The sequence below is a fragment of the Sus scrofa genome, chromosome 13, assembly GCF_054392235.1.
Source record: "Sus scrofa isolate SSC_HxYL_T2T_F1_AM1 chromosome 13, Sscrofa_HxYL_maternal_Yorkshire_Landrace_v2.0, whole genome shotgun sequence".
NCBI classification, from domain to species: Eukaryota; Metazoa; Chordata; class Mammalia; order Artiodactyla; family Suidae; genus Sus; species Sus scrofa.
In genome coordinates, this window is record NC_139395.1 from 83,145,711 (window position 1) to 83,170,669 (window position 24,959).

Here is a 24,959-nt window from a genome sequence, read left to right on the forward strand (position 1 = left end):
CCTGCCTCTGCCTTATCCCCAGCACCCTCCTCTCAACCAGTCATCTAGAAGGATCATGATAAAATGGCAGTCAGGCCTGTCCTTCTGCTCCAAACCCTGCTGTGACTCCCCTTCTCTTAAAACAAAAGCCCTGCACCCTCTCCCTTGGTTTGTTATCATTGCTTAAATAAGCTCAGGTAATAGAAGGGGCAGGCTGCATCTTTTCCTTGGAATATCTTTATCAGTAAGCATCCAAATCCCCATCATTCCACTGGGCTCTTATCATTCAAAACCTATCTCTACCATGAAGGTATCCCCGATTGTTTTAAGAACATGTTAAGTCGCTCTCCTCTACGTTTCTACAGTTCTTGTCTCTGTCACTGGTTTAGTCTCTGTACTTCCTTCTGTTCTCAAACATCTTTCACCTCAGTTAACTTCTCAGGGTCAAGAACTACATTATAATGGATTTCTTGTGGGGCCTAAAAAATACTTTGCACATAGTTTTAGGTCATTGGTTATCTTGATTTGAGGTAGTTTTGGTTTTGTGTTACTGATTGAGCATGTGCTGAGATTAAGATATTGAAAAAGAAAAATGCCAAAGAAAAGTAAAACCAGGAAAGGTTTTGGGAAGAGAAACACTGTAGTAAAATATAAGGGTGTCTCTACTAAAGAAGCAAGGTTTAGGACGTGAGGGCAATCTGGCTGTGACGTCTGTCACCCCATTGACTGCCAGGCAACTCTGGCAGTCGGCTGATCTGGCTGGCTAGGCAGGTGTCCCCTTCCTCCCTCACCGCTCCATGTGCATCCCTCTTGAAGCAGCATGCTCAGTTGAAGAGGATGACCGTCCCCAGTAGAGGAGGACCGTTCTTTGGTCAAGGGTATACGAGTAGCTGCGCTCCCCTGCTAGAACCTCCAAACAAACTCTCAAGAAGCAAGGTTTATAAAATAGATTGTTGATGCAAGGAAGAATTAATTAATTAGCATGAAATTGGTGGTTTGGGTTTAAACTACTGACTTATTTCACTTAAATGGAATGTCTCAAAGGACAACTCAACTGATCCAAGTGTATTAACCTCCCAAACACAGGCTTCCTGATGTAGGCAATTAGTATTTGGAAAAAGATTTTCTGCTTTGTTTAAAAAAAAAAAAATGCAGGGTTCTTTTGAAACGATGGAACTTAATATAAGCCAAACACATCTAAAGCAAAAACATAATTTGTAATACTCACTCCTCAGGATGAAATGTGTATCCTTTGAATTTTTGCCTGTCCTGTCTACACTGAGTTGAGAATTTTGACTGAATATGTATTTAGCCTTTGTTGTAGAAGGAGGTCAGTTTGAAAAATTAGGTAGTTTATACAGTGAGGTACCACCTCACACCAGTCAGAATGGCCATCATTAATAAGTGTACAAATAACAAAGGTTGGAGAGGGTGTGGACAAAAGGGAACCCTCCTGCACCATTAGTGGGAGTGTAAATTGGTACAACCACAATGGAAAAGAATATGGAGGTTCCTCAGAAAACTAAGTACAGAACTACCATAAGATCCAGCAATCCTACATCTGGGCATAAATCTGGACAAAACTTTCATTCAAAAAGACACATGCACCCCTGTGTTCCTATTATTCACAATAGCTAAGACATGGAAACAACTTAAATGTCCCTTGACAGATAAATGGATTAAGAAGATGTGGTGCATATACACAGTGGAATACTACTCAGCCATAAAAAGAACAAAATGATGCCATTTGCAGAAACATGGATGGATGGAACTAGAGGTTCTCATACAAAGTGAAATAAGTCAGAAGGAGAAAGACAGCATATGATATCACTTATATCTAGAATCTAATATACGGGACAGATGAACCTGTCTATTGAACAGAAACAGACTCACAGGCATAGAGAACAGATTTGTGGTTGCCAAGGGGCTGGGGGGAGAGAGAGGGATGGACTGAGAGTTTGGGGTTAGTAGATGCAAACTGTGACATTTAGAATGGATAAGCAATGAGGTCTTACCCTGTAGCACAAGGAACTGTATCCAATCTCTTGGGATAGAACGTGATGGAAGATATATGAGAAAAAGAATATATATATATGAAACTGGGTCACTTTGCTGTACAGCAGAAATTGACAGAACATTGTAAATCAACTGCAATAAATTTTTTTTTAAATATAAAAAGGACATTCCTGTTGTGGCTCAGTGGTAACGAACCCGACTAGTGTCCATGAGGATGTGGGTTCAATCCCTAGCTCCTCTCAGTAGGTTAAGGATCTGGCATAGCTGTAAATTGCAGTGTAGGTAACAGATGCAGCTCGGATCTGGCATTGCTATTACTGTGGCCACACTGTGGCTGGCAGCTGCAGCTCTGATTCAGGCCCTAGCCTGGGAACTTCATTATGCCATGGGTGTGGCCCTAAAAAAATTTTTTTTCAATTAGGTATTTTATTAAGACATTTCAATACTGTTTTATAACTTCTGAATAGGAAACTTCTTGCCCCCTCCAACTTATTTTTTAATTGAAAGAACATTCTTAAATGAGTGCCCTGGAAATTCTATACTAATCCTTTTAGCACAAATGAAAAAGTTTTTGCTGGCTTATGTAGTTAGTCTGCACATTTCCTTCTACTCCCCCCACACACACACCCCAGACCCTTTTGCAATATCTCTATTATTTAACTTTTCGTTGAAGTATGAAGAAAGTGTGCAAATCATTTCACAAAGGAACATACCTAGGTAATTCACCCTCAGATAAATAAACAGCAACCCCAGCATTCCAGAAACTCTGACTATTCTAATTTCCAACCCATTGATTACTTTTGCCTGTTTTTGAGTTTTATTTATTTTTTTGGTCACACCTGCAGCCTATGGAAGTTTGCAGATCAGAGATCAAACCCACACCACAGCAGTGACAATGCCAGATCCTTAACCCACTGAGCCACTAGGGAACTCCTGGATTTTATATAAGTAGAATATCTTTTTTGTATCTAGATTCTTTTGCTCAGTATCTGTTTCTTAATCACATTATTGAGTATAATTGGCCTTCGTTCTCATTACTTTATAGTATTTTGCTGTGCAAATAATCACAACATATCTATCCGTCCCACCAATGATGGCATTCAGGTGGTTTCCAGTATTGCAAATAGTACAGCCATGAACACTCTTGTTTTGGTCTTCATTGAGCAAGTGTACACATTTCATTAGCTATAGGCTTGGGCCATAGGGTGTGTTCAGCCTTGGTATACAACCAGATGGTTCTGAATGTGGCTGTACCTGAGAACACCCCTACCAGTGGTAACTGGGTGTCCAAAGCTTCCACATGTTTTTTTGTTTTGTTTTGTTTTGTTTTTGTTTTTTTGGCCACCCCATGGCATATGGAGCTTCTGGGCTAGGGATCAGATCCGAGCCACATCCAAGTACTAAGCCATAGCTGCAACACCACCAGATACCTAACCTACTGTGTAGGGCCGGGGATCCAACCCACATCCTCGCACTCCCAAGACACTGCTAGTCCCATTGTGCCATAGCAGAATCTTCTGCCTCCACATCTTTGTGGTTCTCAGCATTTTCTTTTTCATTTTAATCATCCTGATAGATATGTGGTGGTATCATCTTGTAATTTTTATTTCTCATTTTTATTGCCTTTTCTCTGATAGCCACGAAGTTAAGCACCTTTTAAGATATTTATTGTCCATTTGGCAATCCTTTTTTTGCAAAGCCTTTTGCCTCTTTTAATATTGGGTACTTTAGGTATGAGTTTTAAAGCATACTCTGTCAGATAACAAGTATTGCAAATATCTTTTCCCACTCTGTTGCTTTTCCTTTCACTTATTAAAGTTTTCATCTTAATGTAATCCAATTTATCAGGGTTTTTTATGGTCAGTGTTTTTTATATCCTATTGAAGAAACCTGTGCCTACTCACGTTGGTAAGGTTGTCATTGTTTTTGTTTTGAAAGCTCTTTTGTCTAATATTTCACATTGAGATCTACATCCACATTAAACTGATTTTTGTGTATGTGGTAAGGCAGAGGTTGAAACATGCTTTCTCTATACAGATACCCACTTGACTCTGTTGAAAAGATTATCCTCTCCCCAGTGCACTGCAATGATATTTTGTCGTAAACTAGGTGACCGTATACATGTGGCGTTGATTATGGACTTGCCCTTCAGTTGCATGGGTCTATTTTTCCGTCTTTGCACCAATCAACATCTGGTCTTAATGACTGTGCCATTATCATTGGTTCTGGTATCTGGTAGTATAAGTCGCCCAGCATTTTTCTTCTCTTCAGAATTGCCTCAGCTACTCTTGGCCCTTTAAATTTCCATATAAATTTTAGACTCAACATGCCAGTTTCTACATGAAAATGCTAGGGTTTTGGTCAGAATTGTTCCTAGTCTATAGATATACTTTGGAATTGTTCTGAGTCTATAGCTAAATGTAGGGAGAATTGACAGCTTTATGATACTGTTTTCCAGTTCGCGAACATGTTATATCCCTTCATTTACTTAGCTATTTTTTAATAATATTTTTGAGTTTTCAATGTAGAAATCTTATATTTTGCTAGATTTACCCCCCTAGGTGTTTGATGTTTTTTAGCCTGTTGTAAAAATCATTTTTAAATGTCATTCTGTTAGTTGCTGGCTTACAGAAATATAGTTGATTTTTGAATATCATTGACCTTATATAGCCCACAGTTTTGCTAAATCCTCCTGTTAACTGTAATTGTTTATTTTATTTTATTTTGTTTTTTTATACAATCATGTCATCTGTGAGTAACGTTAGTTTTATTTCTACTTTCATAATCCTGTGTCTTTGTTGTTGTTGTTGCATTGGCTAAGATCCCCAGTGTTTGATAGAAGTGGTGAAAACTAGTATCTTTATCTCTTTCCTGATCTCAGAAGGAAAACTTAAATACTTAACTATCAAATATGATGGTTATTTTAGGTTTCATGTTGGTCTGTTTATTTTATTTCACTTTATTTATTTTGCTTTTTAGGACCATACCTGTGGCATACAGATGTTCCCAGGCTGCCAGTTTATGCCACAGCCACAGCAGTTCAGGATCTGAGCCACGTCTGTGACCTACACCACAGCTCATGGCAATGCCAGATCCTTAACCCACTAAGCAAAGCCAGGGATCGAACCTTCACCCTCATGGACACTAGACGGGTTCGTTACTGCTGAGCCATAATGGGAACTCCTGTCTGGTTTTTTGATAGATAGTCTTTATCAAATTAGTGATGTTTTCCCATCCTTCCTAATGAAGAGGTTTTTTTAAAATAATGAATGAGTGTTGAATTGTATCAAATGCTTTCATGTAGAATATTTTTGATTTGCAATAGTGGCTCAGGAGGTAGATTTAAAATGAAAAGTGCTTACTATGCATACTTTGCGATCACATGGCAATATATTTTAAGGTAATATGTATAGGGTAGAGCTAATGAACATCTGCACTTCACCCTGTAACCACTAGTGATCTGGCGACATCTGTTTTGACGCTTTGGTTCTCATTGTTTAGCTTAAGACCATTGTCTTTTCATTAAGAGTGCTTGGCACAGTAAATTGAAAAAGAAAGAGTAGTATGTCACCCACTTTGCCAGACTAAACAACTGTGAGTGAGGCCGCTTTCCCCTCAGTGACAGTTTTAGGCTAAGTGAGGTGCTTGCATAGTAAAGTGTTATTGAAAACCACCAGCACACCCGTCTCTTCTTGGTTGTGGGTGGTCCTTGATGATGGTCGACAGGTGGATAGAGCGAGGAGGGCCTCTGGCAGATCTTTGGTGGCTTCCTACTTTTCTGTGTAGTCACAAACTTCTAGAGCATTCCTTTCATTTTTTTCCTTTCCACTCAGCCTCCTCTCTCCCATTTTCATTGCCCTGTTGCTGCAAAACCAGAACCCAGCTGTGCAGAGGGAGCTGGCCGGGGGCGGGCGGGGGTTGCGGGGGGGGGGGGGGACATTCCAGTTCCTTTTTTCTGACCTGGGCGCCCTTCGTTGCTGGCTGCTGGTGTGCACTCGGCAAGACCAGGATTTCAAATCAGCCAGAGTTATGAACCGTTCCAAAGATTTAGCCCCAGTCCTGTCTAGATTTTACCAAGACTCCTTTCAGAAATGGGGAGAGGTGGATGTAGCGGAGAACCAACCTTGAACTAGTTGGGCTGTGATGAGAAAGAAGACCTGAATCTCGAGCTGAGGTAGCAGAAGAAACAACCAGTCTGGATGAGGGCGTGATCCTCTTCTCTTTCTTGTCCCCTGAGACCTGAGGACTGGGTTAAGCAAGCAATTTAGGCAAGATGTGGGAAAAGGAATTTTTAAAAAGCATAAACGAACTTTAGGATCCTCTAAAGCTGATATGCCCTTTGTTGATCTGAATTTGGAGATTTGCTGTGAGACCCTCTGGTGTATTACAAGGAAATGTGCATATACAGAGAGATGTTTGTATGCTTTCAGTCTCTGCCACAGAGATCAGTGAGAGTATCACTAGGACATCAGATCACAGAAGCAGTGGATTCGGTTTTTAATATTGTCTGAGTAGACAACACAATGAAAACATATTTTCTTCTATTAGAGAGAAATGATACACTAAGGATTCTATTTTTAGTCCTTTTGATAATTCCTGGTGTCCAAAATAAGAGGTTCTCTGTTCAGAGAAACCATAGCAGAATTCAAGCCCCAGCTGCAAATACCTGTTAACTGTGTGACATTGGGCAAATCATTTCACCCCTGTCTAATTTTTTCAGTGGTAATTATAATTGTATATAACACATAGGACATGGGTTATATTTGCACATGTAAATTATTATATACCTATAAGTTCATAAATTATATATACATTAACAGCTTAGAAATTACATATGTAATGGGTTTAAGGTACAGCACCTATAATAAAAATTATTAGCTCCTATTAAACTGTACTTCTGCCAGTGCGGTCCAGAGTCTTTTTCTTCCTTTACTAATTAAAACTCATGATACCAGTGAAGGAAAAGAAATAAGTTGATAGAATTTAATTGACTCAAGCTTTTAAAAAATAAATTCTTATATTTTCCTTGATTTTTCTGATTTTCCTGGATTTTACTTGAAACTGCATTAAAATTTTTCTCTACTTTTCCAGGTTATTGCCTGATACTTCTTTTTAAGAGGACTGAGTAACAGGCAAGGAATATATTTACTCCTTCTGTTAGGCGAAATTGTGGGGAAATATTACCATGTAAAGATATTTAAGTTTTGCTTTTATGAAAGTAAAACTTGCACACAGTTTTAAAAGTCAGATCGTACAAAGCTTACAACGAAGAACCACAAATCTCAGCCCACACCCAGTTCCCCCTCCTCAGAGGCAGTGATTTTTAACTTTTTAAAACATTTCTCCTGGTATTTACTACATGTCTTTAAAATAACACGCTCATGTTGCTATTTTAAAAATTGTGTTCATTACCCACTGACTTACTCCTGTAGAAGACAAGAATTTAGCCTTTTCCCACCACACAAATTCCCACCAATTTAGCCTTTTCCCAAAATGCACACTTGTCCTTTCTCCCATCTTCACAGCATGGTTATTTGTAATTTGAGGTGAAATCAGTTGTCTGTGTTTCTATCGCTGTAACTTCGAAAGTGCTGCTTACAGTTGAGCCTGACACTTTACTACAGTTTTACTTCTGATTCTGATTAGTGGTTTGTTTTTTCTGGAGTTAATAATTCTTTTTTTTTTTTCTTACTAGCTGCTCAGTTTTGTTGTTGTTCCTTTTCTGTGTAGTTCATTCTCAGACTCTCTGAGAGTAAGGAGCACTCCTTCATGGTGGGCACCCGTGTCTCAGGGACTCTGCTGTGACTTCCCCCATCCTCCTGGTCCATTCTCTCTGGGAGAAGATTCTGCTCAGGTGCTGTTGTCCTGGCTCTTCCTTCCATCTCTCTCCTGTGTTTCAATCCTTTGTTTCCTGGACCCCCTGTTTTCCTTTTGTTCTGGTATAGAACTCTGGGGAAGAGCTCCTGGGAGGTGACTTTTTTTGAGACCTTGTATTTCTGAAAATGTCTATTCTCCTCTTACACTTGAGTGGTGGTTTGGCTGAGTATAAAATTCTAAATTGGAAATCATTTTTTTCTTTGAAAATTGAAAACATTGCTCTGTTTTCTAGCTTCCAGTGCTGCTGCTGAGTTCAGTGTCTCTCTGATTCTTGATCCTTTATTTTTTATTTTTTTATTGTACTTTATTTTTTTGCCTTTTTAGGGCCACACCCATGGCATAATGGAGGTTCCCAATCTAGGGGTCAAAAGGGAGCTACAGCTGCCAGCCTGTGCCACAGCAACTTGGGGTCCAAGCTGCCTCTGCGACCTACACCACAGCTCACAGCAACACCAGATCCTTACCCCACTGAGTGAGGCTAGGGATCGAACCTGTAACCTCATGGTTCCTAGTTGGATTCATTTCCACTGTGCCATGACGGAAACTCCTGAGCCCTGATCCTTTAAATGGGACTCTTTTTCTTCCTGTCTGGAAGCTTTTAGGATAGTCTGTAAGAAAAGGATTTTTCTTTACAGTGATTCCTTTCCATGTGGTTTAAATAACAAATATTTTCTGTCTTGGGTTTTGTTGTTGTATTAACCAACATAAACCCTTGCCCTTTGCCATTCTAAAGTTAAAGAAAACCTAAGGGATAACTTAATAATGCTTTTCAAGTATATGTGGTAAAGGACAAGTATGCAGTGGATGGTAACTATATATTTAGAAAATGGAAAAAAATTAGAAGCTTCAACATGATAGAGCATCATTTCACAAACTCTGTTCCATCGAGTGGTGAACTCCTGCAGTGTTGCCTACTGTGGACTCCCCTCTCGTGTATTTTTTTTTTCTTTTTACAGCCACACCTGTAGTACATGGAAGTTCCCAGGTTAGGGGTGGAATCAGAGCTGCAGCTGCAGGCCTATGCCACAGCCACCCCAGATCTGAGCCACATATGTGACTAGGAATGCCAGATCCTTAACCCACTGAGTGAGGTCAGGGATCAAACCTGCATCTTCACAGAGACAATGTTGGGTCCTTAACCTGCTGAGCCACAGTGGGAACTCCTCTCTTGTGTATATTCTCTTGGATTATTAGCAGTAAGTCTAAGAAGTCCTACAGTAAACTGATTTAAACTGGCTCTATGTAGCATTTCCTAAACTTATTTGCCCACCAGAATTTTTTTTTTCTTTTTAGTTATCACGAACATATGTATAACACAGTTGGGGGAGTGCCAGGTGAGACATAGACTTTTCCAGCTATAGAAGAGTCACTAAGCATTGGAATGAGGAGAAGCTGTGGTCTTTCCTTTTGCAGAGGCTTTTAAAACAGGACATCTGTTTTAGGCGTAGTCCTCTTTGAACAATAGGACTCTGCTGGTGTTTCTTCCTCTTCCTGTCCCCTCCTGGTAGCACTGGAGGTTTTTAGCACTCCTTTTACATGATTCTAGTTCTCTGGTTACCACTACCCCCTATAATTATATGTATAGAGAACTTACTGCCTGGCCCTATGCTGTATGCTTTGCATGGGTTATCTGAATCTTCACAACAGCTCTGTGAGGTAGACGGCATAATTATTTACAGATGGGGCTAATTAGATAAAAAGAGATCCCAGAATTCACAAGCAGTAGGTCAGGATTCAAACCCAGAGCCTCTGACATGCTACTAGCTCTCCTTCATAGATCATGACGTTACTATTCAGAACAGAACCTGCAACAAACAAGCAAAATACATACACCTGTATTTTCGTATGTTTTTAAAACGTGGACTGGTATGATGGTCACTTTACCATACTATTCCCTAAAACTTTTCATGAATTCAGAGTTTATTACTCTTGTCAGAAACAAATTTTGCTATTGATTTTTTTATTCTGATTTGTCGTCCAGTAAATGGCTCCTTGCAGGAGACTTTTCTCCTTCATAATTTTGACATCATTCCTGTATATTTGCTGTGACCAAAAAAAAAAAAAAAAAATCCAGATCTATAAAAATTGGTATAGGTTACAAAGTCTCCTTTTCTACGTGGTTACATAGGATAATAATTTCGTGGAGGATGCTAGGGTGGGAGACAGAAAACCTAGATTCTTCTTGGGGTGGCTATTAACCCTTGCTCATGAGCAAATAACCTTGCTTGGTTTTCATCATCTGTCAAATGAGGAACTTAGATGATCTCAAAAAGTTCCTTTCCTGTAACATTTCAGGATGATTCTGTCTCTGGATATCAGCTATTGTAATGGGAGAGAATTAGGAAATCCCCAGGTCCGTTTACACTGCAAAATGATTTTAATGGATCCATAAGTGGGGGCTGGATGAATGCACTGGGGTCATATTTGTGAGTACCAATGACCTTGAACTGAAACAAATGAGAAGTGAATGAAAAAAATCAGTGATTGTCTCTCTGAGGTCACTTCTAACAAGGCTACTGTGCTTTAGACCATCTAGGAAAGGCCTTCCCCTGCACCTGCTCTTGTTGTACAGCTTAACTTGTTTTTCAGTGAAGCTTCTATTTGAGAATTACTCACCTTTCACAGTTCATTCCCAGCCCCCTGTACCTGGCACATCAAAGGTGTTCAGTGAAGGTTTGCTGAATTAATGGTTTAATATAGAACTAGAAGATCAGGAAGAGACTTTTTTTCTAACCTAGACATTTCTACCCAAGTATTCACTTTAGAAAATAAAGTGTGCAACTGAATCTCAAACTAAGACTCAAAAGGCAACATAATGTATGATTCCACTTAAATCACTGTTATGAACTAAAGGTTTGTATTCCATATCCCCAAATTTATTGAAACCTTAACCCTAAATGCAATAGGGACTTTGGGAGGATATGAGGTTTAGATAAGGTCATGAAAGTGGGGTCTCCCTGATGGGATTAGTGCCCTTAGAAGAAGAAGAGAGACCAGAACCCTCATAGTCAGAAGGCAGATATCTGTAAGCCAGAAAGCAGGCTTGCACCAGGAATCAAATCTGCTGGCACCTTTATTTTGGATTTCCCAAGCTCCAGAACTGTGAGAAATAAATGTCTGTTTACCCAAAATAAATAAATAAATAAAGCGTGCAAGCTGTGGGGTTTTAGACCATCTGGGTTCATAACCCAGCTCTACTCCTTCATAGCTGTGTAGTCATAGGCAAGTTACTTCCACATCTGTGCCTCAGTTTCCTCTTCTTTAAGGAGAATTCTAAGTGTACCTACCTTATAGGGACCTTGTGAGAATTAAATGGGACAATCCAAGTGTTGTATTCGGCATGATACTTAGCAAAGATTTAGGGTTCTATTAATATTGGTTAATGTGATTATTAAAGAGATGCAGCATTTCCCCAGATATTCTAGTAAAAGTTTTTCTTTTCTTTTCACAAGAGACAACATAAAGCCCCAGAGGTAACTGCATAGTTCTGGTGCTTGATTTTATAATTCATGTCTTTTCTGACCTATTTCCATATTCCCAAATAATGAAGCCTATCAGATGAGAGAAGTTATTTTTTGCATGACATCGTGTGTCTTTTCATTTAAAATACATTGTCCTTTGGCATTTTGCAAAAAAAATAGTCTGCTTATTGACTATCATAGCGTCAAAACCCAGTAGAAGGTCTAAGATAAATGGCACACATTCATATCCTTCCTTACAATGTCTGCCTCAAGACTCCCGCCTCCAGAAGCACACTGAAGGTTGTGAAATTGATGGATGTGCCTGACGCAATGCACTCCTGTCACCCAGCTGGAAAGTTAAGACACTGTTTCTTATCCCTGAGAAGGGCTGTTGTTCATGCAAATATTTTGTTCTTTTGTTCTTTCATGGGTAATTGCATGGAGTAACAAAAAACACCTACTCAACTTACAGCTTGGCAGAAACAGTAGCTTATGTTTTCTAGAGACAAAATTAGAAGCAGGCTCTCTGGACCCATCTCTGAGTCAAAATAAAATAAAATGTCTAGGGAACCACGGTGCCTCCCAGTAACTGCGGTCCTGGAGTAATACTGTTTAGGTCAAGCTGTCCCAGAGTAAGAGGACAGAGAGCAGAGAAGATGGGGAAGGAAAATGTGAAGTGGGACAATTTGTTTTCAGAGAGATGAAGAAGAAACTGTTTTCCTTTCTTACTTTGTCCTTTCTGTGTAGGAAAAAGTTTATCTTCCTTCTGCAGTTATCAAAAGACAAAAAATGAGCACACATTGTTGAGAGGAAGGGTTACAGCTTAAATAGTATTTTATTTATAAAATTGAAGATTACATCTTTGAAGGGGAGTCTTAGCAAAACTAAACCATTGAGAAAGTATCTTTATTTTTTTCCATTTTCACAGAAAAGTGAATACTTGTTCTGTTCTTCCCTATAAAATATGATCACTCAGTTGGCAAGCATTTAGTAAACAACAACGATGCATAAAGTCTAAAGGGAAAACAGAATAATAAGACACTGTCCTTCACTCCAGAACTTAAAATCTAACAGCGGAGATGTTTGTCCAAGTAATTATACCAGAGGTAAAGAGAGGTACTCAGTGCTGTGGGAACACTGAGAATGGAGGGGGTTTTTAAGTTGGAGAATTCATGGAAGGTTTCATGGAAGACGTAGCATTTGGACAACTGCGGGATTTCTTGCCACTGGGCAAAGACGCACGGGGACGGAGATGTGTAGAGGGGCAGGAGGAGGCTGAGCAGCCTCAGGAAGCAGCATGAACAGAGAGCAGCAGATGGGACAATGCCGAGTGTCTGCCCTGGGCCCACGGTGTGATGTGCCCAACCCCAGGGCATGCTGAGAATGGGGGCGAGGTCTGGGATCATGAGCAGAAAATGACACTGAAAAAGTAAGTCAGGCTGTCAGGGAGGGCCTTGAATGCCAGTTGAAGACTTTTTAATTTATCAGGTAGGTCAGTGCCTCCCCTACTTTTCTGCCAAATTGCCCTAATAGAAGAGGACAGCAAAATCATAGCATCCTTGGGCAGGGATGGGGAGGTGGAGTGGTGGATAACAAGGTGAGCACAGAGGGTGTTTAGGGCAGTGAAACAAGCCTATACTGTGAGGGTAGGCACGTGACACTATCCATTTGTCAAAACTGTAGAATATGCAACACAGAAAATGAATTTGAATGTAAGTTTTGGGTTGTTGTATTGGTATGTATTATGTGATTTGTTCATTAATTTTGTAACAAGCACACCATTTTTTTTTTTTTTTTTCTTTTTAAGACCCCACCTGCAGCATATGAACTTCTGGGCTAGGGGTTAAATCAGAACTACAGCTGCAGGCCTACACAACAGGTCATAGCAACACCCAATCCTTAACCCTCTGAGTGAGGCCAGGGATCAAACCCACATCCTCATGGACACTACATTGGGTTCTTAACCAGCTGAGCCACAGTGGGAACTCCCAAGCACACAATATTCATGCAAGTGTCTGTAATAGGGGAAATGCAAGTTAATAACAGGGGAAACTGTTTCAGGGGTTGAGAGAGGGAGGATGAGGAAAGGGTAGATGGGAACTTTGTACTTTCTGCTCAGTTTTTAAGTACACATAAAGCTGCTTTAAAACATAGTCTATTCTTTTTCAAAACCAGAGTTCTTTCAGTCATAAAATATACAAGTATAGAAATTTCTTGGGAGTTTCATAGTATATCTTTAAAATCACATGAATTTTTCTTTTTTTGTCTTTTTTTTTTAATTGTTATTTCCCCAATACAGTTTTTTTTCTACTGTACAGCATGGTGACCCAGTTACACATACATGTATACATTCTATTTTCTCACATTATCACGCTCCATCATAAATGACTAGACATAGTTCCCAGTGCTACACAGCAGGATCTCATTGCTAATCCATTCCAAAGGCAATAATTTGCATCTATTAACCCCAACTCCCAATCCACCCCACTCCCTCCCCCTTCCCCTTGGCAAATCACATGAATTTTTCATTTTAATTCTGTTTTGGGGTTTTTTGCACATAAATGGCTATCTTAGAATTAAAACTTTTCAATAAAAAAAATGATCTGGGAGTTCCCATCATGGCTCAGTGGTTAACGAATCCGACCAGGAACCATGAGGTTGCAGGTTCAATCCCTGGCTTTGCTCAGTGGATTAAGGATCCGGCGTTGCCGTGAGCTGTGGTGTAGGTCGCAGATGTGGCTCGGATCCCGTGTTTCTGTGGTGTTTCTGGTGTAGGCCGGTGGCTACAGCTCCGATTCGACCCCTCGCCTGGGAACCTCCATATGCCGCGGAAGCGGCCCTAGAAAAGGCAAAAAGTCCAAAAAAATAAAATAAAAAAATAAATGATCTGTAGGGATATGATTCCTGTATTGAAAAGCCAGACATAGGTTGACAAGGAGTCACTAAAGTCATATGTTAGAAGTGAAACAAAACAAAATTAAATCAGTAAAATGATGAGCAACCACTTTTTCTTGCAACCCAGATGTTTTTTGCATCCTTATTTTCACCCCCCAGTATTCATGCAGACATTACCTTTAACTCATTCAACTTTTATTTGTAAGCAGAACTTTGCAGTAGGCATAATGAGAAATAGTTGATAAGCCCGCTTCTGTGGGTATCGGAGTCTAGACAGGACAGGTGTATTTTTTTAGAAAAGTAATTTATATTAAGAAAAATGAATAAAGACAAAATAAGTATGCTGAGAAGATGGGCAGAGTAAATCGAGTGACCTGGGTGACGTGGGTTTGGGTGAAATTTGAACAAAAGGCACAGTTAGATGGCTGCCCCTGTCATTAGGAGCACAGACTTGTATGTCACTGAGACCCAGCATGGCCTTTAAGCTATCGCCAGTGCACATTCCTCCTCCTGGTGTGTAGTGTTTGTACTATAACACAGATAACTCGGGTTGTTTGGGTACTTACTTGTGTAGATATTCAGACCTGTGAACCCAAACGGTGCCTCATGGTCCTCTTAGAACCACGGAAGCCCATTCACAGCACTAAGTCTCCTTATTTGTGTTTTCAGGGCGCTTTGTTTTCCTTAGGAAGACCACAGCTGGAATCTTTAACCTCAGGCGAGAGTCAGTTACATTCTTTTAGCTCTCTGCTCGCTGGGAAAAAAACCAGAGGCCCATTCCCAAATACCCTTAGGAAAGTAGTCCTACTCTGATGAGAGCAGAGCTGTTTGTGGGACATTGATATGGGTTCGTGGTACGTGTGGACACTATTAGAGGGTCCTCCACTGTGACAGCCAGGTAAGGGGTGTCTTCCTTCTGTTAGGTAAACAGTCTGGACGGCGCTAAGAAGGTGCCTGTGTTCTCGTCTCTTGTTGTGATCACACAGGTGTGATCGCTTGGCCAAAGACGTCTGTTCCCTTTCTGTGCGTCTGAAGAAGATATGCCATCCTCCAGGACTAATGTCACGGCTCTTCTCTCCATTTCAGAGGTGACCATGGTTGACACCGAGATGCCGTTTTGGCCCACCAACTTTGGGATCAGCTCTGTGGACCTGTCGGTGATGGACGACCACTCCCACTCCTTTGACATCAAGCCCTTCACCACTGTTGATTTCTCCAGCATTTCCACTCCACACTATGAAGACATCCCATTCCCGAGAGCTGATCCAATGGTTGCAGATTATAAGTACGACCTGAAGCTCCAGGACTACCAAAGTATGAGGTTTATTTTCACTTTTCTGGCTCCCAAGACTAGAATTGGATTAATCTCTCAGTAGCAGTGGGATAAATGCTCTAGAGACTAAAGCCTATAGTGAGGATATTTACCATTCCTTTATTCCTCCATTTATCAGTGAAACAGGAGCCTTTTATAATTGATCGAGAAGGAAGGCAGGCAGTATGGAGACACACCAGATCATCTTTCCTCCCCCTCTTCCTTCCTCTCTCCCTTTCTCCTTTCCTTCCCAACGACATGTTACAGCATGATTCCATTGCCAGGTGTATCTCCATTAAGAGATCAGACCTGAAACTTTGAATTCTCTTTTCCATGTGTAGCTAAGTAGCAATTTGTTACCTTCTATAACTTACTACAAAATCACTATTACTGTAGTCCGTGTTTCCAAATTCTGCCATTTGAACAGCTTTTGCTGAAACCTGTTTTTGAGCACAGACTGAAATGTCGATGTGGTAGGTTATTGATAAATCTCCATGCCATTAACTCAATTCACATCAAGCCATCAGACTCAAGAAAAACTAAAACTGCACTTTTCAAGATAAGATAAATTTCTGTGATGCTATTTCCTTGATTTTTATCTCTTTGCTGATATGCTGGTTTTCCAGAGCCACTACCATGTAATTGGCAACCATTGCTTGACAATAAGCAAGAACTTCCTGTATTTCTAGTTTTTTTTTTTTTAAAGATAAATGATATACTTATATTTGTGTGCGTGGTTTTCAGTCAGAGCCTAATATGGAAATTTGAAAGACAGTGCCAACTTTCCATAGGGTCTCTCCCTGTCAAAGATGATTTTACAAACCATCTTTTCTGACTCAACACTGATGGGAACCTGGTCTTTTATTTTTCATGTACCATAAGCTGGTCTTACTATGACGTTTTCATGGCAATGGTCCTTCCATAATTCCTTTGCAAGAGTGGTTTGAAAATACTTCTCAAATGTAACATTTTTGAGTTTCTGTTGCAGCTCAGTGAGTTAAGAACCTGACATAGTGTCTGTAAGGATGCAGGTTTGCTCCCTAGCCTCACTCAGTGGATTAAGGATCCTGTGTTGTGGCGAGGTGTGCTGTAGGTCACAGATGCAGCTCAGATCTGGTGTTGCTTGTGGCCATGGCGTAGGCCGGCAGCTGCAGCTCCAATTTGACCCCTAGCCCAGGAACTTCATATGCCACAAGTGCAGCCCTAAAAAGAAAATAAAAGGGAAACTAAATAAAACACAGCATATGAATTAAAGTATTTTATCAAATATGGTGATGAATGCCAAATGCAGCCCAGCATGTAGCCAAATAACCTTGTCTCAAAATACTCCATGTTGCCTGTTAGAGCTTTAGTGTGACGAGGTATTAGAGAGTCAGAGCACCACAAACTGAATTCCCTTCCCCATTTGTTTTCACAGGTGAGGCTCAGAGGTGTTGTGACTTGCCTTTGACTACAAAGCCCACTTTTTCCTGTGTATTTTTCCCGTTCCACAGTGCATCTACACTTAAATAATAAAATACGGCACTAAGGTATAATATAATGACTTGTCCTGTTGCCTGTTTCGCATTGTGTGCTAATTATCTGTTCACGTTTTCCTACACAGGTGCCATCAAAGTGGAGCCTGTGTCCCCGCCTTATTATTCTGAAAAGACTCAGCTGTACAACAAACCTCACGAAGAGCCTTCCAACTCCCTCATGGCAATTGAATGCCGTGTCTGTGGGGATAAAGCCTCGGGGTTCCACTATGGAGTTCATGCTTGTGAAGGATGCAAGGTAAAAAAAAAAAATTTTTCTTTTTTGAAATAATTTGCTAGAAATTGATCTATTGTTTCATTTCCTGTTGCAAATACATGGCAAAGAATTGAGATAAAATTGTCAAGCCTTCTTTATTTATTTGGTGAAAGCCATTTTTCAAATGTTATAAAACTTGAACACCTCAGAAAATTATTAAAAGCAAGGCTACTTTACTACATTTCCTTTCTCCAAATTGGTCCTTTGTAGCACTGACCTTATTTGACCCTTACATGTTGCAGACTTAAAAAAAAAAAAAAAAAAAATTCAGGGGATCGTGGAAGGACAGATCAGCTGACCCCAACCAGAACCCAGATTTCCTGAATCTCTTAGTAATGTTGTTTTTTCACTATACCATGTGATATTCTATATATGTAAGACCTGACAGAGTAGTTAGAATAGATAGGTTGGTCAATCAGTCAATCAGTCAATAGATGGATAATCTTTCTTTGAGCCTTGAAACAGTCCTATAAGGTCAAGCTTATTTATGGCTACTTTACAGGTGTGGCCATCACGAATCAGTGCGACTTGCCCATGGTCATCCATCTTCACTAAGTGGCAGAGCCAGGATCAGAACATATACTTAGACTCCCAAACCAGTGCTCTGTGTTGGCTTCTTCCAGTATCTGTTTGAGCCACATGTTATGGGCAGGCCCAGAGATAGAACTGTTTTGCGAAGGAGATACTGTTTCTCCTCATCCTCTTTCTTTGTGTGTATGTGTGTGTGTTGGAGGGGTATTTTGGAAATTTCATTTAGTAATATTCTGCCCCATTATTAAGAAAATATTAATCCACTCATATTTTAAAATGTAGTTCTTTAAAAGAATTACTTCTGGTATGCTCAGTGAATAAAAGAGTAACCAAATAGTACGTATTATATACTCCAGGGCTCGGGATAAATTGTTCATAAATATTTACCTTGTAAAATCAATGCTGCTTATATAAGATCAGATCAGATTCAATCATCAGTTGGGCTTTTTGTTCAGAACAAAGATATATGACAGCAGTTAGGTAGGCGTTAGAATGTCTGGGTTCCTAATTGGATGGTGGGCCAAAAAAGGAAATTAATTATTGAATTTCTGTTATGCACCAGAAATTGTTCAAGAGGCTTGTGCATATATTTTTTTAACCACACTCTTCCTAAGTTTTCATATCTCAATATGAAATATTTCAAATTGATGGTGTTGAATTAGAAGATCTCTAAAATCTCTTCAATCCAAGTTTATTACTCTGAAGTCAACCTAATAAAGTGAAAGGGACTAGCTGGTGGTCACCTGGGCCACTTGCCCAAGGTCCCTAACCATTCACATGAACACTTCAGCCCTCAGTTACTTCATGTATAAGACAACTTGGTTTAATTAGCTCCCTGAGGTCTTCTTATTTGTGCCTAAGGTCTAAAATTCCAAAAATGACTACTTGAAATACTACTAGCAAGAGATGCTGTTATTTAAAACACTGAAACCCATTCATTCCATGATCGAAACCAAACTAAAACATCTGTGATCTTATGTGAAATCATGATGTTCTCAAGGAGTAGTAAGAACATGCAGTTTTATTGGGTTAATTTATATAATTTTTGAGTAAAATATTTCTGAATTCTGAGAAATACCCGAAGTCATTCAGTGTGGTCATCGTGGTAATTTATGTTGATAAATAAATAAAAACAGTATGGTTCCCACAATAAATTCTTGGTTTTTTATGGGCTGGTAAAGCCCCTAGAAAACTATATTTAAGCAGATAGTTTCACCGTGATTCTATTCATCAGATATTTATGGAGAGTTAACATTTCTGAGAACGGCTAAAAATTGAAAGACAAATATTGTCAGTAGTTTTATAATGTTAAATCTAAGTCCTAAGGGCATAAAAATTTAGAAAATAAAAGCAAGCAATAAAGAAAAGTAGCAAGGAGTTCCCTTCATGGCTTAGCAGTTAACATACCCAACTAGGATCCATGAGGATACGGGTTTGATCCCTGGCTTCACTCAGTAGGTTAAGGATCCAGTGTTGCCGTGAGCTGTGGTATAGATTGCAGGCACGGCTCAGATCCTGCGTGGCTGTGGCTCTGATTTGACCCCTATACTGCGAGTGTGGCCCTAAAAAAAAAACAAAAAAAAAAAAAAAAGGAAGAAGAAGAAAAGTAGCAAAAAGAAGAGTGAGGAGGGAGAAAAAAACACAAGTGCCCTCAGGTTACAAGCAGAAATGTTCTAAGGTAGAGATGGATAATAAACACTTAAAACCTGACAAATCTGGGGAAGTGCTTCACTTACCAGAGACAGACAAATAAAAATGGTAGAGGAAAATTAAGAGTATTGCAGACTAACCTGCAGTAACTTGCAAATCATCCAAAGTATGGATTACAGACTTCCTAGACTAAAATGCGAAGAAGGTTGTGCCAACCCTGAAGGGAAAATAGAATCTGTTCGTTTTAAAGATAAGAATAAGAAAAATGTTGGAGGAGTAATATAATTTGGCTTCTCCAAATATAAGTCAGCAGTTCTGAAAGTGTGGTCTGGGCACAGGGTCCCTCAGAGATACCCATGAGGTTGCCACTATTTTCATAAAAATATTAAGTTGTTATTTACCAGTTTTGACTCTCATTCTCTCAGGAGTGTAAGTGGAGTGTCCCAGAAGCTATAGGACATGGAATGTTAGCATAGTTCTGATGCCTGATGGAATGAGGTCTGTGTGTTCTTGTACATAACTTCTTGGATTTTATTTCTAGCGTGATCATTATCAATAGGTAGAGCCCACATAAACAAAAGGTCTTTGGAAACTGCAACAATGCTTAAGAGAGTAAAGGGGTGCTGTGACCAAAAAGTTTGAGAACTGCCATATATGAGGCTAAAGAAATACTCATTCTTTGTTGCTTTGGAGCAAAACAAAATTGCTGTCACACTCTGAATGCAGCTAAATTAGACCAGTGGCTGTCAGTAATCAAAGATGTCACCTTAGCTCATCAATAGTATTCAATGAAAGTGAAATTAACACATGTGCTAGACTCACCTGTATGTGTTTTCTGGAGGTGCTTTTGTAATTTAACATTTGTTGTTTTAGTAGAATGTAAGATATACTCATAATTAAAATACAGTTGACCTGTATTTTAATTATGAGTATATCCTGCAAAGTAATTTATGAATTGGAAAAAATATTTATATTGCTTAAGAAAGCTATCAGTAGGTCTTACAGTGCCAGTGGAACAGGTTTATATTAGTGATCCCTGTCAAAATTCAGACAGGAATAAAAAGATTGGGTTTCGATTATGGGGAAATAGTAGTAATGGATTCTTGGGTTATTAATATTGTGGACTTAAATAAAATATAACTTGTGGCTACTGAAAGATTAATATACTTTAGAGCTTGCAAAGCTGTAATTTATTGCTTGTAAATTGAATACTTATTTTTTTTCTCTAGTAGGTTTCCTCATATTTTTGTATCTGTAGTGAATAGTCATTGTAGAATGACAGGCTTAAAGATCTAAGTGTAACCTCTTTTTACATTTCTGTGTAGAATCCTAGGAAGAGTTTGTAGTAAATTCCCACCTTGCAGTGGTAGCTCACCGATGCAAGTTCAGTGGACCAGACCATTTCGTAATAAATCTGAATGCAAGTCCCACACAGGGCATTTAATCTCATTGTAAAATTAACACTCCATTCTTAGGTCTTATTGCATTTGAAGTTTTGTTGCTAGTAAAGCAATGAAGGAAACATTGAAGAAAAAATTTTAAATGAAAAACTAAACAGGCCTCATGTTCTTATCCGCAAATATGAAGACTTTAAAGTAAAAATACACATAAAACAATTTTCTGAAATGGTGACTAATGCATCTCTATTATCCTAAATCACAGACCTCATGGTACTCAGTAGAGTGAGCTGTTGAAATTGCACATTGTTTTATGGACACTGACATATTAAATAAGTCTTGTTCAAGAGTGTTTCATTATTGGTAATATGAAGAAACTTTTAAGAAACCTACTTCATTCTTAAAGTCAATAAATAATTTTACAGAAAAACACTCAATAAGAGCCTTATATCTTCCTCTCTAGATTTCTTGTAAGAATTAAATGACAGAAGTTGGTAATCATGAACTTAGTCTTAAAAAAAAAAAAGTAGGGAATTCCTGTCATGGTGCAGTGGTTAACGAATCTGACTAGGAACCATGAGGTTGCGGGTTCGATCCCTGGCCTTGCTCAGTGGGTTAAGGATCCGGGGTTGCCGTGAGCTGTGGTGTAGGTCGCAAACTCGGCTCGGATCCCGAGTTGCTGTGGCTCTGCCATAGGCTGGCGGCTACAGCTCCGATTAGATCCCTAGTCTGGGAACCTCCACATGCCGCCCCTAGAAAAGACAAAAAAATAAAATAATAAAATAAAATAAATATTTTAAAAAAAAAGTAAAAGCAAGTTCCAAGTTTGTGCTGGAATATGTATATATTCAGTTCAAGATTTTATGTGCATAGTCAGTACATAAATGATATTCAGAATGATCATCCTTTAACATTGGAGGATCCTGAATCATCACAAAAAGAATGTGATACACATTGAAAGACATCAATAAGGGTTAAAATTAGAAAACATAATTCTCTTATTAAAAAGCCTTCCTCTCCAGCCATACCAAATAAGTGAATATTCTGGGACCTGCCCCATTGTCAGCTAGCCAAGCAGCATTTTCAACCACTAATATTAGATTTTAAAAGTGAATATCAGAGAAGCAGTCAAGGATATCTTAAAATATATATGTGATCACAATGGCAAAAATCAAAACAAAATTTCTTACTAATATTTATCAGTGATAACAGTTCTATATGTTAGCCTTCTGTGAGTCAGTGGGGAAAAATACCTTTTTAATATAAAGCTCCTTAGAACCCTTTGAGAATTAAAGAGGCTTCACTTTCCAGCAGATTCTACACAGGACAGATCCTTTGAGATATTGTTGATCTTATAAGAAGTAGGGAAAACACTCTAAAACATTAATAGCAAAACAAACAAAGCGTAGGTCTTTACAAGTATAGAGAATAGACTTGGGATTGCCAAGGGTGGGGAGAAGAAAGGATGAGGAGTTTGAGATTAGCAGATGCAAACTATTATATATAGGATGGATAAACAATAAGGTTCTTCTGTAGAGCATAGTGAACTATATATTCAATATCCTGTGATAAGCCATAATGAAAAATAATATATATATATGTATAACTGAATCATTTGCTGTACAGAAGTTAACACAACATTGTAAATCAACTGTATTTCAGTAAAAAAAAAAAATTTAATAATCCTAGATCTTGAGCTATAGGTACAGGCACACCTGTAGGGGCAGAGTTTCCTCATGGTAGATGCCTATAGGAATACTAAAGTGCAGCATTGCCCCAAAGGTAGATGCCTCTGTCAGTATTCCAAGTCATCAGTGAGGATAAACTGAGTCTGGGGCTTCTGAGTTGAGCCAGAATTCCTGAGAGACTCTGAGCTAGTTATAAGCCAGTGGCACTCCTGGCTTCCAATAGAAGGATCTTAGAATTCTCTTTGGAGGGAAGAATTCCCAATTTAGACCCTATAGGATTCTCACAGTTTAAGGTCGAGAAGTGAGTTCAAGATAAAAATATCAGCAAGCACATAAGTAGGCAGTCAACTTGAAGACATTCATCAAAAGTGAACAAACAAAAAACAGACTTAGACCTCTCCACCCATACCCAAGGAAAGCAGGTATTGAATTGCTTGATACAGAATTACAACAGCTATCTGTATTTTTAAAAAGAGGGCAGAATCCCAGCAAAGAATGAGGAACAACAGACTATCAGGAGTGACCATACAGCTTTGAAAATAAACAAATGAAAAAGCTAAAAGTGAAAATATAATCATTGAAAAAAAACTTCAATAGAAAGGTTAAATAGCATACTAGACATTGCAAAAGAAAGAATACTGAACTGAAAATTATATGCAGAGAAATTACTGAGAATGAGACCAGCAAGTTCTTAAAGAATATGTTCTACCCAGAATCTGCTAGAACTTGAAGCCTCTTTTATTTCTTGAAGGATTCATAGGATCTTTGAATATCAAAAAGATATATCTTTTTTACTAATGAGTAGAAGAGTAATGCTTAGAAGTTTGGTTAGAAATGTTTGCTTTTGGAGTTCCCATCATGGCACAGTGGAAACGAATCCAACTAGGAACATGAGGTTCCGAGTTTGATCCCTGGCCTTGCTCAGTGGGTTAAGGATCCGGTGTTGCCATAAGCTGTGGTGTAGGTTGCAGACGTGGCTCAGATCCCGCATTCCTGTGGCTGTGGCATAGGCCGGCAGCTATAGCTCCAGTTAGACCCCTAGCCTGGAAACCTCCATATGCCGCAGGTGCAGCCCTAGAAATGGCAAAAAGACAAAAAAAAAAAAAAAAAAAAAAAGCAGCAGAGAATATATAAATGCAACCAGTCACTGCAACAGATGTCTCAACAGAAACAGTGGAAGCACAGAGACAATGGAAGTCAGAGTGTTAAGAGGAAGAACTAAGGGTCCGTTCATCTTTCAAGAATGAAAATGAAATGAAAGGTTTACAGGTTGCAAAAAATAAAAAAAAAGAATGAAATAGTAAAGTTCAAGGATAGTAAGCCATAGAGAGAACATATGTTTGAAACACCTATAACAGACAACAGATTAGTATTTAGAATATATAAAGGATTTCTAAAATTGAGTTTTAAGGAAAAGGCAATTCATTAGAAAACTAGGAAATGAAAAAATAAGGAAAATACAAATTAAGGTCACATTCTCTTACACATGCTAGATTATCAAAAATTAAGAAGTCTGACTTTTGCAACTGTTAGAATGGAACATTCATAAACTGCCGGTAGAAATGTAAATTGATATAATCACTTTGGAAAACAATTTGGCATTATCTCATAAAATTTAACATTCACATATTTTATAGTCCAGAAACTCCACTCTTATGCGTCATAAAACATTTATAAGAATGTTTATGGAAGAACTGATCATAATAGCAAAACACTGGCAACATTTCAAACATCCATTAACATGAGATAGATTAATACATTGTGGTATAATCATACAATGTAATATTTTGTAATTGTGAAAATAAATAAATCATAGCTTCTCGTAAAAAAAATAGATAAATTTTAGAAACCTAATACTAAATTTTGAAAAAATGAAAATAAAAGACTACATATAATATGATACCACTTAATAAAGCCCCCAAACACACCTAAGCAATGTATTATTTAATTTATAGACTTTATGATAAAACTGTGTTTTCTTAAAGATCAAGGAAATGATAAATACAAAATTGAGAATAATGATTATACTGTCAGGAGGCCACAGGGGCAGAAGTTGGATAAGGGAAGAATACACAAGTACAGGCAAAGGGCTGGTCATGATTTTAAGTCTTCGGTCGGACAGTGGGCTCGTGTGATAATTATTATGTTTTATGGTTACACGTATTACCCTACAAGTTTGTAATGATTAGTTTAATAAGATAGCCACAAAGACTGAAAGAAAAGAGTGTGCCATTGGCCTTGTAGTAACTCAGTCATAGCATCAGAAATATCAGAAATGACCTAAAAAGGAAGTTAAGTGACACACATGTTTACTGAACACATTTTAATGGAACACTGTTGTTGGTGTTTGGGTTACATACAT

The 24,959-nt window shown here is 38.7% G+C and overlaps 1 protein-coding gene across 14 annotated transcripts in view; it reads left to right on the top strand.

Annotated features, from left to right (window-relative positions):
* Nucleotides 1-24,959, top strand: part of PPARG (peroxisome proliferator activated receptor gamma) — a 133,953-nt gene that overhangs the window by 68,296 nt on the left and 40,698 nt on the right. For 13 of the 14 annotated variants that reach the window (XM_084987140.1, XM_084987138.1, XM_005669783.4 and 10 more), the window contains 2 exons: nucleotides 15,315-15,542; nucleotides 17,144-17,313. In XM_084987140.1, coding sequence (XP_084843266.1) covers nucleotides 15,323-15,542; nucleotides 17,144-17,313 — 390 coding nt within the window. In that variant the 5' untranslated portion in view covers nucleotides 15,315-15,322. Of the gene's footprint in view, nucleotides 1-14,897; nucleotides 15,127-15,314; nucleotides 15,543-17,143; nucleotides 17,314-24,959 lie in introns of those variants that run through there. The other variant, XM_013981982.3, reaches the window with a different exon arrangement.